The 14,706-nt window shown below is 38.9% G+C and overlaps 1 protein-coding gene across 5 annotated transcripts in view; it reads right to left on the bottom strand.

Annotated features, from left to right (window-relative positions):
* Window positions 1–14,706, bottom strand: part of ARHGAP21 (Rho GTPase activating protein 21) — a 113,375-nt gene that overhangs the window by 18,492 nt on the left and 80,177 nt on the right. For 3 of the 5 annotated variants that reach the window (XM_033054211.2, XM_033054221.2, XM_033054230.2), the window contains 2 exons: window positions 14,517–14,546; window positions 11,066–13,016 (listed from right to left, as the gene is read on the bottom strand). In XM_033054211.2, the coding sequence (XP_032910102.1) occupies window positions 11,066–13,016; window positions 14,517–14,546 (1,981 nt within the window). The remainder of the gene's footprint in view (window positions 1–11,065; window positions 13,017–14,516; window positions 14,547–14,706) is intronic. The other 2 variants (XM_033054240.2, XM_033054248.2) reach the window with 1 other exon arrangement.

Raw genomic sequence — 14,706 nt, 5'->3', positions numbered from 1 at the left:
TACTTTATGTTATACTTTCCAACCACAATCTGTTCTGCATTATCATCTATGAAGTGACACAAGAGATTTGCTATCAGAACCAAGCCAGCACAGTGACAGAGCATCTCTGGCCAAGGGGGGATGCCACTTGTCACTTCTATTTGCACATGAGAGTACAACTGGTCAACAGTTGCGACTAATTATTTCAGGAAGAGTCCTTCAATGCAAAAATGTTTATGGGGTAAGACACTGAAAACTTGTAATAAATAGGCAACACAGCTCCAACCACTAACTGCAGCTAACTGACCCTCTAGCTAAGGCAGAGAGAAATTAGTGTATCAAAGTACATTTGTATTGTCATACAGCTGGAGACTGGGTCCTACAAAGATAGGGAGCATCTGCACACGATGTAGGGGAAGTGAAAAACACCTGATACTGCAGACAAAGACTTATACAGAACAGGGTCAGAAGCAGAACTAGAGATTTTAGAACTGAGGATTTCACAGGCAAGAAAGCACGACAAACAGGACATACATACAATCCCCACTATGTGAACGAGTAACTAAGGAACAAGTATTAACCAATTTATCAGATATTGAAAGAAACAGACACAAAATCACTGGAAAAAGCACAGACACATATCATAACCTATTAAGCTGTTACAATACAATTTTACCATGATTAATATAGCATTTCACATGTTTGTTTATTCCATCTCCTGAACAGTACCTTAAATGTTAAGGTTTGAAAGTAACAAACTAAACACAAAAGAGGGCACATTTTGAGAACCCCAAACGTAATTTAAACTGAGTCACAGAATTACTCAGGTGGAAGCAAACTTCAGAAGGACTCTTAACCTCACACTCTCCACAAGGCAGGGTTAATGATGAATTCAGACCATGTTGGTGAGAGCTCTTATCTAGCAAGTGCCAAATAGAGGGGACGATCTCCCTTAATATCCTGTGTTCTTTCTTTTTGATACACACAAGGAGAGTCTAAGTCTAGTGTTTCCAAACTTATTTAAAAGCATATCCTAGCTCCTCTCAAGGTCATGAACGTTAAACAAGATGGACCCTGAAGAATGACACCTGTAACCAGCCTTCAGGTAGAATATGGACACTTAGGCACTACTTCTTAAACCTGATAATCCACTTTTTTCCATGTATCCAGCAGTACAGCCATCTAGTCTATGGCATAAGATGGTGCCACTGAAGAGTTCAAAACCCTTGCCGAAGTCAAGGTGACCCCATGTGTTCCTCACATTCCAGATCTACTCATCTCATTACAAAAGGCAATGCCTTGGTAAATCCATGCTATTCCAAACCACGTTCTCCTTCCTTTGCCCAGAAACTAGTTCCAAGAGGACCAACTGCATGATTTTCCCATGGACTGAGTTAAGGTGAATTGACTGCATTCCCTGAATTGTCCTCCTCATAATTTTTCAAGAAAGGTGTACCATCTGTTTTTTCCAGTTACAGGGACCTTTTCCAGTCTTCATAATCCTTCAAATCCTTCAAAGATAGTTTCTCTGCAGTGACACCAGTCAACTCTGTTAGCACCTTCAGACGCATTTCACTGGGTTGCATGGATGGGTATGGGCTGAACTGCAATGGAGCTGTCTTAAGAATACCCTCTTTATCCAAGTTGGTAATGATTGTGGGGATTGTTTGTGTTTGTTGTTGAGTTTTGGCTGGTTTGTGGTTTCTTTCTTTTTGTGGTGGATGGGAAGCAAGAGAGAGAAGTATTTAAGGCCTTTTTCATTTAACAGTATCATACACACATAGGAAACAAGTTTGCAGACAGACTTTAATACAGCCACCATAAGGGATGCTTTAACAGCGATTATTAAGAGAAAGATGATTTCTCCTCCAATCCATACAGATTCAGTTTGCCAAAGCTTTTCTTCACTGATAATAAAAAAATTACTGGAAAAAAACTAGCTTCCTAAGGCTAAAGTCATCCTTCACATTTATTCCCCTTTAGGCATAGCAGTCTTGCAAGCAATATTTCAACACCTCAAAAGACTAAGAAGGAACTGCGTTATTTAATAAATGTATTGCAGACCACATTACCAATTAAAACACTAATTGGGCATCTCAATTTAAACAATGTGAATATGTGGCCACAAAGCTTAATTCAACAAGTATGTATTTTATCAGAGCATTTATTTGATTTAAATATTCAGATCATAAAAATTTAACAGCTGTGTATTAATACACACTTAAAAACAGCTTTACATTTCCCACGAAGAATGTTGAGACAGCATGCACCCTCAGAAATAAAAAAAAATCATCCAACATGCAATTTCTCAAAATGCATGCATTGAAGGAGATAACTGTGTTTTAATATTATTGGCTTTCTGACAATCATATCAAATTCTTGGATTAGGTATTTGTTTATAGATGCTCCTGTAGTATTTAATGCAATTTTGGTTAATCAGATCTCATGTAAATGTAACAGTGATGGACTGTAAAAAGCCCAGCCTTCTGCAGAAAGCTACAGAGGTAGGTCATGCTGCTGTCTGCAAAGCACAAGGCTAAGAGATTCATTAAAAACATTATTTTCATTCAAATGAGACATGGATGTCTAGGTTCCTTACAGACTCAGATGGCATCTACCTGACAGTCATTATAGTAAGTATTTTAATAATTGCCTCTCTATTTCAATAGTTCCCTCGAACAACAGGCTATGGCTTTGGGATGCAATTTAAGAATGAATCTTACATGTCAAATTAATTTGCTTATGTAACAAAAGAAGGAACAAACTATCAAGTACTCATTAGTAAAATTTTAAAAACCCTTAATCTTCTCTTTACGGAAGGACTGACAGGCTGTGTCAGTGACCCAGCAGGAGGACTGGCTTTAGAAAGGCACTGCCTTACTGAATTTCAGCCCTTTGTCAACAACAACCCGCTTGCACTCCACGTCCTTGGCCTGTCCAAGCACTCCATAGTACATGATACCAGAACAGGCTCTGCATTTTCATAAAGCACCAACAGTACCTTGCTCTGAAATATTGTTCCTAAATACAGTAGATGAAAGCTTTAAAATCTTGCCCTATGTCTAATACATCTTCTGTGCCTCTCAGGTTAGCTTCACTCCAGCTTGCTACAGGCAGCACATCCTCTAAAGTACAGCCATGTGCACCACATGTCCCTTCCTTAAACTCAGCAGCAGGCAGCACAAAAGGGGTAGAGAAAAGTCTGCTGAGGTACAAGCAGAGCAAGGGACAGCACAGCAGGGGGACAGAGACTGCAGGGAGTGGCACCAGTGAGAAGAATGCAGAAAGGAAGGAGAGAGCATGGACAGGATTAGGAGAGGTTAGGAAAAAGATCCTCATCCACACACAGGCAAGGAAGTAAAAAAAAAAAATCTGTCTCCAAGAAACCCCAGAAAAAGCTGTCATTAAGGTAAACACAGACACACTAATGCAGGCCATTTTTCTTAAAAGCCTGTCAGGAAGACAATCAAATCAAAATACCATGTATACAATCTCGCCAGTAGTGAGAAGGCCGGAAACAACCAATAAACAAAAACGAATTGTTGAATCAAAAGTAAACTATATGGAACTAACCATGCTATGATAGAAAGACAGCACAAAGGACTAATAAATGCCCCACAGCAGTGATTTCTTGTTTTAAATCCTGCAGTACAAACTGCTGCATCTTATACTTCAGCTTGCAAGGGTAAAAGCTCCCTTATGTATTGACTTCCAAGGCTAAAACAAATGATTTGGAAAAAAGATAACTCTATTGCTTGAATTCTTCATGACCTGTTACCTCATTTTTTCAAAAAAGAATCTCTAAAAATCTATCTTTCTTTTTCTAATTTTTAAGTACTTCCAGCACTGGCAGCACTAATTGTCTTTACAAAGAGCTTCTTCATATATCTACTTTATGTAATTATCCTCACGTGGCCAAAAGAATAGAATGGAAACATGTCTGCATGCTGAGCACATTCACTGCCCTAAGCCCCAGGAACACAGGACTGGAACAAGCTTCCTGAATCATCAAATCCAGTCCTCTGCTAATGCACTCATGTAAATAATATGTTTGTTACACTGATTGAGGAGTTTCACACTAATAGAAAATGCTTCCCAAGGTTATTCCTCATGTCAGACTATTGTGAAAGCTGCATCCATGAAAGTCTATTGTTTATTTCAGTGTCAAACAAAGTTTAACTATCTTTCTACACAAAGCAATTCTAAAGGTTCCCGCTTGCCATATTACCCCATCACACAAAAAATACAATTCTCAGTATATTTTTAATTGCCAAAAACCCTGACAGCATTCCCTTATTACCTGCAATTATTTGAGTTACAATGATACACTGAGGATGATGTATGCTTTGAAAATATTATTCATCAAAAAAATGATGCTTCTACTCAATTAAAGATGTTATAAATTATTGCTCCTAATTTTAAGTTTTAATTAAAATTATTTTTGAGTTACAGAAGCATTTAAACAGTATTTAAAAATCTAATTTGTAATTTTGCATTTTGGCTGCTATACTTCAGAATACCACAATGATTAAAAAACTGTTCTTTGGATAAGAAACACTGAAATGTTCAGCCTGGAGCAACAGTGATTTGGCAGGCCACACTGTAAAACCCTGGAAAAAATAGAAGACTGATGCTTATCTTAGAAACACTGATGACATGGTAAAAGCTGTTCCAATGTTATCACTACAATAATGGAAGAAACAGTCCTCAAAAATGAACATTTGTCAGCCCTAATCTCTACTGCAATTGCACTTCTATTTTCATAGTTTGGAATAGCTAGGCAGTAACTTGTAGAAAAGAAAATTATCACAATAGCTGAAGATTTTAATTTTCACCTTGACTGCTGGCAGTTTTTCCTTAAAACACACCATATCAGCCATCAGTATTCAGCCACCATTTGCCCTGAAGATATCCACGCATTTTGAGCTGATGAACCACAATCTGCTGGAGAAGTTAGAAGTTCTGAGTTTCTCCCTTCTTGTGAGGGGAAAACAGAATGAGTACATTCTTTCAAATGCTTCCTTTCTGCATATGAGTATGTTTCTGCTTGTTTCCCCTACATCCAGCACTGAAGAAGATAAATGCAATCACATCTATAATAAAGTTGCCTGAAAAGCTTAACTAATAGCAGGTGCTTTAGAATATTTTGACTCCTAATTCCTCAGTTAATATACTTTAAAAAATATATATATAGTAACAATGAAAGCAAGAACAACATAAAAAAAAGAAAAAGAACAGGGTTCAGCAGAACTCACTGGAAGCCAGTGAGTTTTACCCTATCTGCTAATCAGCAAGTACCCAAGTACTTTTATTTATAACATGTTTGTAAAAAACTGGTCATGAAATACAAAAAAAACCCACAAAAAAAAAAAAAAAAAAACAAAAAAACAACTAAACAAGTACACCAACAAAGCCCACAAAAAAACCCAAAAAAACCCCACAAAAACCAACCCCTCCTTTTTTTTTTGTTTTGAAAATTAGCATGAAGATCAGCTTTCAAAGCACAGTGAACAGTGAAGTGTGCTCTAGTGGTTTGCCTGCACTAAGGGTAGAAGCAATAGAGATTTACTGTAATGGTGGTGAGGCACTGCAACAGGTTCCTCAGAGAAGCTGTGGATGCCCCATGCCTGGAAGTGCTCCAGGGCAATTTGAATGAGGCTCTGAGCAATCTAATGGAAGGTGTTTCCAATGGTTGCAGGGAGTTGGAATGGGATGGTCTTTAGGGACCCTTTTAATCCACACTGTGAATTTAGTCAACAGAAGACATGTTTTAGAAAAACACAGACACACACTAAGGGAACAAATACCATGCAATTTCAGCTGTGAAACCCCTGGTAAACCTTTATTTAAATCAATACAGGGTATTGGATAACAAAATTTTACTGTAATACAGAAGAGAATAGTGAAATTTATGGTGCACTTAAAATCACATTTGGCTCAGAGATATTTTAAAGTGCAAATAGTGGGAGAATGGAAAGTACCAACATTCAATATCACATATCCTTGTCCTGCTCTTATCCCTTTCCAAAGGTGTGGGTTTCACTCAGGGGGAGAGCACATCTAATTTTTACAATGCTTTGGTGTTATGAAAGTCTGGCCAGGTTATTTTTATCTGGTTAATTTTCTCTCAGTTATTCACAAATTAATAGTGGAATAAAGTGACCTAAAATTTTTCTAGGGTAAAGATGTGCTAAGTATTTTCAAAATGGGATCACACCTTTGAGGAAAAATCTTTGTACTTACATGATGCTACTACACGCTGAAGGAAAAAAACTCTATAATAGGATGGCTATGAATTTGATTTTTTTTTAAATAATTTTGAACTGATGTTTGATGATGTTTTAAAAACCTTAGTCAAAATGTATCATGTGACAGGTCTCTGTGAAGTTGGAAAGAACATCCACTCAGTAGAAATGGCCAAAGCACTAGGCTGGTCTGACAGCTAGTCATGCTGCAATGAGGTTAAGTATTGAAGCAGCACCCCCATTTCACTCCTGTGGGTGTGAAATTCACTCACAATTCAACTCAAGGCAGGAGTTGGATTAACCTTTTTTACATTTACTTCTTTCAACTATACAGGAAGTACTGTAAGTAGTAAAAAATATTTTCAACCATGCTGCAAATCTCAGACATGGATACTAGACGCATCTATGAAACGTGTTAAAGTAACTATATTCTGCATCAACATTTTCTCAACAGTTACAAAACATATAAAATGGTTTGGGTTGGAAGGGACCCAAGGCCTCTGCTCTGGGTAGGGACACATTCCACTAGACCAGGTTGCTCAGTGACCCACCCAGTCAGGCCTTAAATAGGGCATCCACAACTTCTCTGGGCAACCTGTTCCAGTGCTTCAACACCCTGACAGTAAAGAACTTCCTCCTAATATCTAATCCAAACCTCAGTTTAAATCCATTGCCCATTGTCCTGTCACTACACATTCTTACAAAGTCTTTCTCCATCTTTCTTGTAGGCTCCCTTCAGGAAGAAGGCCACAGTTACATCACCCCAAAGTCTTCTCCAGGCTGAACAATCCCAATTCTCTCAGCCTTTCCTCACAGAAAAGGTGCTCCATCCCTCTGCTAAATTTAGTGGCCCTCCTCTGGACTTGCTCCAACAGGTCCACATCTTTCCAGCTGGGGACCCCAGAGCTGGATGCAGCACTGCAGGTGGGGTCCCACCAAAGCAGAGCAGAGGGCAGAACTCCCTCCCTTTATCAGCTGTCCACACTGCTTTTGGTGCAGCCCAGGACACGTTTGGCTTCCTGGGCTGTAAGTGCACATGGCTGGGTCATGCCCAGCCTCTCACCCACCAGCACCCCCAAGCCCCTCTGGGCAGGGCTGCTCTCACCCTGTCCATCCCCCAGCCTGTGTTCATACCAGGGGTTGCCCTGACTCAGGGCACCTTGCACTTGCTCTTGTTAAGCCACATCAGATTCCAATGTGCCAACTTCTTCAGTTGTCCAGGTCCCTCAGGATGACATCCCATCCTTCAAGTGTGGCAACATCACCTCTCAAGCTTGGTGACACCTGCAAATCTGCCAAGTGCACTCAACTCCACTGTCTGTGTCATTAATGAAGATATTGAATAACACTGGTCCCAGTAAGAACCCCTGAGAGACATAACTTGTCATCCACATCTATGAGGATGTTTAGCAGCATTCTACTTTCCACTCTAAAGAAAATTAAGTCATCCAAAAAATCACCTAGTAGGTCAGAAAATTTGCTGTTCTCTAGCACAGAAATCGTTCAAGTCCGAAAAATGCACAGTAAAGACTACAATTGTTAAAACAGTCATTGATAGAGAAAATGGTAATTTTATCAGTCTAGAGAACAGGTGAGACCTTTTCTGGGTAAAAACAGTAGGCTGTCACTAGACTAACTTGTACAGTTTTTAACAATAAAGAGCATTTTAAGAACACAGTTTTTCTTTGGACCTGAAATAGAAATAGCAGCTTTCTGAGAACCACAACATGCTGCATTTAGTAGCACACGGAAAGTAGCGAAGCCTGCAATACCACTGTATGTTTGTCTGTAAAGCTGGCAGCATCCTCCCCCAAGAACATGTGCTTACCTGAAGAAGAGTTTGAACACACAATATTTTGCCTGTTTTTTTCAAATAAATCCATTTCTCCCATAAAAGATATTACAGCTGCATAGTAGGTTTGGTCTGAGCAGATCTCTCATTTCTATTAGTAAATTGCACCCAAAATTTGTATCTCCCTGCTTCTGAACTACCTTTTTGAAAAGACTAGTTTCAAAAGGCAGTCATTCAGTAACCCACCATGATCTCTGCAAGAATCTGCTGTAAGGAAGCCCGACAGAAACTCTGCTTGGGTTTCTGTTTGTGGTGCAGGGCTCTGTGCTACTTACCCAGAGCTAAAATCATCCTGATGTTCTGCGGGTTAGTCACAAAATACTGCTGCAAAAGCCAACTGTTTCTGGCTGAAAATCTACCAAAATATGATCCTGGTCATATCTACTACTACTTTTAATAAGCAGAAAGTGGTGATAAAAATAGACACACCACAGATATTTTAAACACCATACATTTTAAATGGTAGCAATCTGTGACCTTGGAAGGTATTTGTTACCCTCCCCCGAATTTACACTACTACAAGTATCTACTGTACAAATAACTTCAGTAAGTGTATTTATTAAATTGTTCTATCCAATAAAACCTAAGAATGCAAAAAACCCTACTATATGGATATAAACATAAGGGAAGTAAAGCAATTGCCAACTCCTAGGTATGTCTTCATTCAAAATAAGATCCTTCTCAATAATCAGAGAAAGAAAAAAAAAACCAAACCCAAAAGAAAACCCTAAACCAAAACTCCCAGTGATTTTCCATCTGAAGAGTTAAAAAGCCTTTAACTGAAATTCAAAGCAGACCTAGGGTTTTATCCGACTGATTAAACACAGTTTTTAACAAGAGAAGTTGTAATTATGCATAATGATAGCAGAACAAGCAAAGTTAGAATAATGCATATAAATTCTAACATAATAAGTGGTCCACTTTCGTAACATTTCATGCTCTTTCTATTCAGAGAGGGTTATTTCCTCTTCAAGGTGCTGGAGCTGGGGTGGAAACTTTCCATAGCACCTGCACTGGCACAGGAATTTCTTGCTAGGAAGGCAGCCACAAAGACCATGCTGACTCAGATAGTGCCTAGGCTCTAGAAGCACCAGTTTCTAGTATTTCTGGAACGTTCCAGAGGTTTCATTCCAAGAGGCTTATAGGAATTCAATCCCATGTGGTGCTATGCCAAGAGGCTGCAATGCAGAGTTACAATTTTGTTCCTTCTGAACAGCTCAGCTGCTACCAAATACAGTACAACTGACATGATTAAGGCTTCACCGAACTTTGATCAACACATTTCTCTAAAATACGGAAGCAAGTCATAAATAAAAGTTCATGGGAAATCTTAGTCAAAACTAAGAAAGGAGATGGTGTAGGAAAGGTGTGGTTTGATGTTACCAATCTTGATCTGACCTTAACATTACATTTACACTGTATGGGATTAGAATATTCCCAGCAAACACGTAACTAAATCAAGAACCCAACACTGATTTTAGGCAGAGTATTGAAAGATTCTGCACAAAGATCATGCCTCACATGCCTCACAAACTTTGCTAATCCTTAAAGAAAGACTGGTTGGATCTAAAGAAGAAGCTAAAATTATAGTGATGCATCCAGTAATAAGAATGAAAAAGGTCTATATAAATCCCATTCAAAATGAAAAACCCAACAAAAGCAGCATCTGCTAGCTAAGAAAGCATTTTTTAATGTCTTACCAGTATTCTGTCAAAAGGAACAGAATTATTGTATCTTTTGCATGATTTCCATTTTCTAATGAACATAAAGCTTCTTCACTATTTTTTGTTATTCACTTCCAACTAATAGCAGATATTACAGATAAGGCTAGGGGAAAAAATCACTGCTTCAGATCCCCAACAGAAGACAATTACGCTAGACATTGTATCTGTAATTCCCTTAACCTAATGTGTAAAAAAAAAAAAAAAAAAAGAATCATTAAAAAGAGTTGTTTTTCACATAGATGAGTCTGAGAATCAAAATTCTGCAGTATTTTCTAAATACTTCCTACACTAAATTTGAGAGTACAGAGAATCAGGTATATAAATGAACTCCTGTGGAAAATGATCCACAGACATCCAGACTACAAAGGATTAAATCAGCCACAACAAAAGAAAATCCAACTCAAGAAAAACAGCAGGACAAAGACAACAGAGGCATTGACTACTTGGACAGAACAGAAATGCTCTGACAATAACTCTCTCTTCAGCAGAAGACATGAATTCATCACATATCCAACATTCAACATGATTTTTTTCTATTTCCAATCCTTCCTTTGGTTCCTTTCCTTTTCAGCACCCTTCCCATAAGCTCCATGTAATTTCAAACCTGTCTGTGTCACAGCACACAGGCAAATCTTTTTGCCTTGTCAGATTCTGCTTTCACAAACCCTTTCATTTATATTCACAATAGCATCTTTACTTGCAAAGCCATTTTTATTGCTACCCCTTCACCTGAAACAGTTTTCATCTATTCCCCATCTGTGTCAGAAAGCATTCACCATTCCTATTCAGCTGAAAAACTTTTTTTTTCCCCCACAAATCAATCTTATATGGATTTGCATCCATATTCTCTCTGTACTGGATTTCAATTATGTTTTATACTAGAGAAGTAAAAGTATTTAAAAGGTTCTGCAAATGGTAGTTGTCCATATACGTAACACCACAATATTATGTGGAGTGATAACCAGATGGAGTTATGTAACACAGACTTACCCAGAGGGTTAAAGAAAACTCTAGAAAAATATTGCATCACTGTGGGCTTTTTTTACACTCATTCTGCAGGACCCCCAAACAAAACAGAATATTTTTTTTCTCCAGTGAAAAATATTTTTACTTTTACTAACCTTAAGTTATTTTAGATGAGAAAAATCTCCCATGCCTCTTAAGCTCAGGGTTTACAGGAACAGCAGTCAGTTACCTGGCATGGTGTTTTCCATCATCTTTAGGAGAGAAAAGCATTTGATGTATACTGAAATAATTTAACTCACCAATAAATGGAATTGAAGCCAAAGAGTCACCAGGTGGGCTGGAACTTGACGCTTTCCTTTCCTCTATTCTTTTTATGTGGACTTCTCTTCGAGCATCATTAGGTAACCAACAGGTAGTGTCTGAGGGTGCCTCTTGGTCATTAACAGCAAGAATGTAGGACTGATGCCTCAAAGGCTGGGGAGTTTGGTGGCCAGAAGGTGATTTGTCCCGCATGACCACTGTGTCTTTGTCATTTCCCTGAACATCCATTTGCGGACTTTCAGACTCACGAACATCTTCCCTTTCAAAACCCTGAATCTTTTGTTTGATGGAACCATCTACATTGTCAGAGGTAGTTAAACACTCACTTGTTGGCTGAACAAGTTTGGCAGAAGCTGGAGCCAGAGAGGAGGGCTGGATGATTTTACCGGTTTCTGCTTTGTGATCTGGGGCACCCTCGGCTCGGATCCTTGACTGTTGGTTTAACGGACTGCTTTGATGCAAATGATTTACTGTTCTTTGGTCTTTACTGGCAATAGCATCCAGGCCCTGGTTAAGGGGAATTGATGGTTTGGCTGCATAGGGAGCTGAGTTCTTCAGAGAGCTACTTCTAGAACTTCTGGCTGGTGTGAGAGACAACCTCTCTTGTGAAACAGCTGCAGATTTTGAAACTCCCACAGGAGTTTGTGAATCACGAGAAGGTTGTAACATTTTAATATCTGGTGAAACTTTCTGAAAGTGAGAACCAGGCAGAGAAGCTCTACTACCTGTTCTCCTGTTGTCTGAAATATACGTATTTGGAGCAACAGGAAAATTTTGACCTCGAAGGGACATATGAAATGCATGTTGTCTAGATCTGTCATAAATACCTCGCCGATCATCTTGTTCGGTAAACCCTGTCCATTTGTAAGTCTTTCTCCTATCTCCATTTGCATCTGCTATCATATTGTCAGAATGAAAATTTTCTAGCACTTCACCCTGTTTGCTGAGATAATCCCATGACCGAGCCCTGTGATTTCTAGCATTGACTGAGGGCGAAGTTAGAGTATCTTGTGAAGCACTTCGTGGCCATTCTTTCATCAACACGGGATCTTCAAGCCTTTCCTGGGATACACTTCTCTGCCGGATCTGGACCGACTGCGGAACCCTGTCGTGAGAGGTGCTCCTGCGCCGTACCTGAGAAGCAGTGCGATTTGGCACCACCTGATTATACTCAGTTGTGTTCTGAGAAGCTGCCCTTAAGCTATCTAACCTTTCCTGTATTGTGCGGGAGCCATACATGTGCATGCGCCTATTATCAATGTACTCCTTGTAAGTTTTGTAGGTCTTCCAGTCTATATGCTGGTGGGAGGTTGGAGAACTGTAGTGATTAGTAGAGACTGAGGGTGAGTCTGTGGCTTGAGTAGAAGGTCTAGTGTTTGGGATGCCTTCTGGACACACTACATAATTTGAAGCTTTACTTACTGTCCCAGTTGTATCAACTGGTCTTGTTATTGGAGTCTGGGGAAGTACAACGGCAGTGGACACTAAAGAAGGTGGTGATGTGGTCCATGCTTTCAGATTGGTTTGATCTTTTAAGCCGTATCTTACTTCCTCTGTCCTGTGTGATGGACCAGCATGATTATTTCTGCAAGACGGCAAATCTACAGCCTTCTCAGAAGGCACAATAACAGTCCTTACAGTTTCATTGCAAACACACACGGCTGTATTTGATTTTGCAATGTCTGTTGGTGATGGAGGCACTTGTATTTCCATTCTGTAGGCCCTCTCTGGCTGTGCCAATGCCCAGACTGGTCTGCTGACTTGCTGTTTCCCCAGCGAGAAGTCAGAAGGGAGCTTGTCTCCAGCTTGTGCCTTAACAGAGGCTGTGGAGGTCAGGCGTGGATAACATATTGGTGGTGGTTCAGGTATGTTGTGGGCATTACCACTGTAGGCTTCGTTGCCTTTCAGGTAGGCATCTTGGGAATACGCCTGTGAAGAGAAGATTAAAGTGAGTATTCAGTAGTGAGGAAGATGGAAAAGTTCACCATCTAGTATTTGCATGAGCAAGCTTCAAGGGAGGGGAACACAGGTTCAAAATTCACACTTCCTCTAATTTCAGACAAAATGTTAGTTCAAAAGATAAAACCAGCATTCCATCCCCTTAGTGAGCAGAAACAGAACAAACATGACATACAATCCCTCGACAATTAAAAAACTAAACTGATGACCAATTCTAGGAAATATTAAGTAGGGCACTGAGTCAGATTTCTCAAAATCCATGAGCACACATCATAGTATTTTTCTCCCCTTGGATTCTGCTTTCTAACATACTTCACATATTTTTCTTGTTTAAGCCTCCCATTGCTGGAAACTGGAATTTCATAGCAATCGATAGGTTAAAATGCTGCGTAATAAATTCAACTAGCACTAGAAAATTCTCTATACACTTAGGGTATAAAACAACTCTGTTCACTGAATGCAGTACATATGAAAAGTACAGAAAAATAAATATACATACACACACACTCCTCTAAGATGTCTTCTATGCAAAAGCTACTGTTCCTAAACATATAATGAGTAAATTGAAGCAGTAACACATTGTTGTGAGCCAACACCCTGTAAGTCATCTTATATTTCACAGGAGACAGCAAGTACATGGTACAAGAAATTTACTGAAAAAAATATTAATTATATTTTGCATTTTTAACTTCGAGGTACAAATAGTATGAAAATTCATACATATTCACCACTGTCCATGCACTATTGAAACCCAAACTGAAATCTCTAATTTCCTTAGTGCACTTTGCATCTTCATGCGTAACAACCTGACTCTTAAGAAAAAAATGGTTAGGTTACACTTAGTACATTTCTGCAGCAGTTCTGAAAGCAGCATTTGTCATTATGAAATTAACAGAACATTCAAAATAATAAATTAATGAGAAGCACACAGCATACTTAAACAATATTCTGTTATTGAAAAACTTCAGCATGACTTTGTTCAGTTTGAACATAATGAAATAAAGAGCCAACGCAGAGCCTGCCAATGTAACAGAAGATTACAATAATTTCTCAGGGCTTTTACACGCTTAGGAGTGCTATCATATCACAGCATTTCCTGTTCAAATCATAACATGCTCAATTCCAGTATACCAATGCGCTCATTTTAACAGTAGACAGTTATAAAAGCCCAAGTACAGCCATAAAATTAACAGAGCAAAGTAGAGAGGAGGGCGAGGCATTTACAATACTGCTGCAATGCTATACCCAAGCATTAGTAAAGTGCAAAATATTAAAGCACACTAACAAAAAACAGACCAAATAACACAGGCACAAACCACAAATCAAGAAAACAGCATTATGGAGAAAATTCAGCTCAGATTATCTAGCTCATTTTCCAACTTGTGGTTTCATATTCTTGCTTCTCACAGATCATTAAGAAAAACATGCCTTACAAAACCATCAGAGAAATGGCTACTGTACATTTCTTACCAGTGCTGTGACATCCTTTGTAAACTGCAGCTGGCAGAAAACAGGAAAACACAGTAAAAACTGCTTACAGATGTAAAGACAGAATTATCTTGTCATATTAATGTTGACTACAGCAAGCTAAAAATACAGCTACACTGATTTCACTGGAAGGTACCAACAGACATAAAGGGCAGTAGAGCATAAAAAATAA

Source organism: Catharus ustulatus, chromosome 1, assembly GCF_009819885.2.
Source record: "Catharus ustulatus isolate bCatUst1 chromosome 1, bCatUst1.pri.v2, whole genome shotgun sequence".
Taxonomy (NCBI): Eukaryota; Metazoa; Chordata; class Aves; order Passeriformes; family Turdidae; genus Catharus; species Catharus ustulatus.
The sequence above is the reverse complement of the archived record's forward strand: the minus strand, read 5'-3'. Positions and strand labels throughout refer to the sequence as shown.